Below are 3,852 nucleotides of genomic sequence, written 5' to 3'. Positions count from 1 at the left end.
ATACTATTCTGAAGAGGAATTAAAAAATATCTGTTTTGGCGTATCTTATTCCATTTACGAGATACATTAAATTACATTATATTCATTTCAATTTTAAACTTCTAGAAAAAAGTTAGATACCTAAAATTATCGAAATCCGCAGATTCTGAATTTCTAGCTTTCTCAGAGGTAATTAAAAAAATTTTTAATTTAAATTTTTAATCCGTTTCAGCTGGTCTATTTGGTAGCCTAGTCGGAGGTATAAAAAGAACTTCTGCAGTCATTTAAAACTGGAATTTGAGTAGCTTTAAACGAGCAGCACTGCAACGGCACTGGGTAGTGCCGTTTCAGTGGCGTACAATCGACAGGGGACAAAAGTTTTACAATTTCGGAAGAAGGCGGCTGCATGAATTTCGTTCTTATAGTAAAGATATTCTATGCCACAAGTATGCTTTAGGTACATCTTTTTCTTAGTCAATTATATGTCACGAAGTTACGAGGGGTCTTCGAGCAAAGCATACCTAATCCTACCTTAATAATAGCTTTATGTTTTGCTATTTGTTCTCTAAGAATTATAACTCTAATAAAAAATCAAAGATGCCAATGTACTGCTGCTAAGAACGCCAGATTTTAACTGAGAAGAGTTCATCCTAGCGATTGCTTAATAGTCAAAACAAATGAATATCGCGTGGAAGAAAATACTTAATTTGACCCTTGTGTGCTCTTATAGTAATGCAGGTTTTCGTTTACATATTTTTTTTCACATGTTCCAACCGGCCAACGCCGGTCGGAATTGAGAGTTACTCCGAGTTGGAAGCCTGGAGTCCAAAATTCGTTGTTTCTCCAAGTTCCAACACTGGCGCCTCCATGCTTTCAGTGAGAGGCAGTGGGACCAATAGTCCGATAGTGCTGCCATGGCGCATGAGGCTGGTAAGCTAGGAGGCCAATTTCTCTTTCCGTGTAGCGAAGAAACCAAAGAAATTGAATTAAAAAAATTTTGATTGACTTTAATTTTTTTGTTATTTTTGTGTTATTATTCGTAATAAAGTGACTTATCCCGTAATTGTCTTCGTTCATAAACTATTTCTTCTTTTAGAAAAAAAATTGGGATAAATACATTTTTCGAAATAGCATTTTTTTTCTAAATTTTAACAGTTTTATATGATAAAGAAGCTGAAGTAGTTTTTTGAAAATACCATTAATAAATATCAGAATTTGTAACATTTAGATAAGAAATGTGATAAAATGGTGATTTATGCTATTTTGTCTGAAATTAATTAAATAATCAATTCATTCGATTATAAACTTAAAATATTATTTTGAACTGCTTGCCTTTTGAGAAAAACTTTAATTTGAACTTAAGTTGCGTTCATATTAAATAATTTAAAAAACTGCTTGGAATTTAAAAGAAGGAATGCTTATTTATATTAGAGACTTTTGAATTTGAAAGATATAAATAGTTAAAAGTGAAAGTGTTATCATTTTAATTTCTTCTGGTTTTAAATTGTCCACATTTACTTGAAATAGTTGAAACTCGAAGCACGTCTAGCTTAAACCAATTTTCGCTCAAAAGGTTTTTTGTCATCTGGGTTGTTGCTAGTTCTTTTTTAAGGAGACCATCCGAGTATTTTCAATCCAAAGTAAGAAACATTGTCGTGGTCTTTGTAGATATCTTAGGTTTTTACTTTTTAAGTGTAGCCTTTTTTAAACCTTAGCTTGAAAACAGATCAGTCTAAAAGTTTTAGCTGTTTATAAAATGGCAAATTCATTTCAAACAGAATAATAACAGTATAAAACATAATTTTATTAAGGTTTTTGTGTGAATGTTAAATTTTCTAATATTTCCTAACGATATATTCAATGAATATATCGCTTGAGCTTCTTTAAGGTATACATCCATTTGATGTTTAAAAAAAGTGCAAAGTGCCCGATTCTCACATGTTACATCAAAACTTTTTCGCACACGTCGAACCATGTGCAGGTAAGATCTGGCCAGTCTACATACACTTTGCCTTCAGTCGTTAAAAAAACATTAAATAAGAAGAAATAGTTTAACGAGGATGAAACTTAAGGTATATTCGGAAAAACGTAAACTTCGTGTCACATATTTTACCTTAGAAAATAATATATTCAAGTTCCAAATAATTCTGTCGCATCACAAGGGTCAGACTGTTCGATTTTATATGAAATTGGTCTGGGGACAAATAACAATAACCTTTCGAAATTGTATCATTTTCGGACTCCGTAAGTGTCAAAGTGTAAAAATAAAATCCATTAATAAATGGAGATCAAATAATAATACACTATTGTAATGAAAAGCGTGTAGGATATTTTACTAGGGAATTTCTTGTTTAAAGCTGACTTAAAAGAACATGTTTTTTTATTTGCTTTTATAGTTTATTCATAACAAATAAACATTTTTTAGGAGACCGAAGCCAGAATTCAACTTTTAAGACAGCAAGCGAGAAAAAAATATGATGGCAGATCAGAAAGTACGGAAATGTCAACTTCAATTGAGAATATGGAGCATGTCAATTTCTTTAATGAATTAGAAGCAGGAAAAATCGATTACAGGAAATCAAATAAGTATTATGAAAAGGAAAAGAAGGAGGATCAAGAAAAGTATGATAAAAAGATCGGTTACTTAACATATCTCGGTCAAAACTCCATCGAAAAAACGGGTAAAATAAATTGGTATAATAAAGTTCCTGAGCGTCCTTCAATCTCGGAGAAGGGAGTTGAAGCAGACAAAAAAAGAAAAGCTCTTGAAGATCCCATTCATAATATTAAAAGACATTTGAGTGGTACCATTTCGACTGCAGAAGATCGCAAATCGAGTGATGAATCAGCTATGGTTAAAGAGAGGAAATGCAAGTCTACTGACTTAGATAGAGAGAAGAATAATAATATAAACAAAAATAAAATAAATAAAAGCAATACAAATAAATTAAAATCTACAAAATGCACGCAGAATAATATTATAGAGAAATTAAGAGCGGAAAGAACATTGCGAGAACGCATTGAGAAACTTAAAACAGTAAAATTAATAGTGAAATTACAAGGCATTTCTACACCTTTTATTCCCAAAGAAAAATCTAAATCAGAATTTCGTCAAAAATACAATTCACAGTTTTTTCCAGAACTAGCCAGGCAAAATGTAGAGAAAATTATAAAATAGGGGTGTTATGTTCAGGAGATGGACCAGATAATTTCAACTACGTAAAGTTTTTATTCTGTAAGCTTGAATGTAATAAAAATAAATAAAATTATTGGCGTATTTAAAATACCTTTATTTAAATCAAGAAATTATATATATTTGCTTGTAAATATAATTTGAGGAGTTCCACCTTTGTTGAACGTATCATATCGCGAACCGATAATGAAGCAAGTGGCTATCGGCGAAAACTTGCAACGAAGTTGGAAATGACAGCCTGTGCATAAGGTAGAGTCAGTAATTACGTAACTAAAATTTGCATGACAACATGTGAACAAAAGTTCAAGAATAGATTAATTTAAATAAGGATTACGATGATATAGAAAATACAGAATTATTATTACCTTCCATTGTTTGTGACGTAGCAAGTTCTTTTTAAACGGTTGGAAGTAAAATTATAATTAACCCTCTGATCATCAACTGGGTCGCCAGTGACCCGCACGTAAACATGCGGCAAGTTTTCTAGGAGACAAATTTTCGAAAGAGGTCACCTTAAAATTAGGAGGAAAGTACGCCGCTTCTAGACTGCGGCTGCATAGAAACATAAGCACTTTGCTTATGGCCTTCATTTAACGGCGGTGTTAGTTGCGGTTCGGGTCGCCCACAACCCATAATAGTGAACTTTTGTGTAATTTTAATAAAGAATTTTGTAATTATTA

The 3,852-nt window shown here is 31.9% G+C and overlaps 1 protein-coding gene across 1 annotated transcript in view; it reads left to right on the top strand.

The window, feature by feature from the left end:
* LOC117174898 (leukocyte receptor cluster member 1 homolog) overlaps positions 1 to 3,263 on the top strand; it is a 125,121-nt gene extending 121,858 nt beyond the window's left edge. Inside the window, exon 3 of the mRNA XM_033364326.1 lies at positions 2,405 to 3,263. Coding sequence (XP_033220217.1) covers positions 2,405 to 3,157 — 753 coding nt within the window. The 3' untranslated portion in view covers positions 3,158 to 3,263. The remainder of the gene's footprint in view (positions 1 to 2,404) is intronic.
* Positions 3,264 to 3,852: the final 589 nt, after the last annotated feature.

This window comes from Belonocnema kinseyi, chromosome 6 (genome assembly GCF_010883055.1).
Source record: "Belonocnema kinseyi isolate 2016_QV_RU_SX_M_011 chromosome 6, B_treatae_v1, whole genome shotgun sequence".
NCBI classification, from domain to species: Eukaryota; Metazoa; Arthropoda; class Insecta; order Hymenoptera; family Cynipidae; genus Belonocnema; species Belonocnema kinseyi.
The sequence above is the reverse complement of the archived record's forward strand: the minus strand, read 5'-3'. Positions and strand labels throughout refer to the sequence as shown.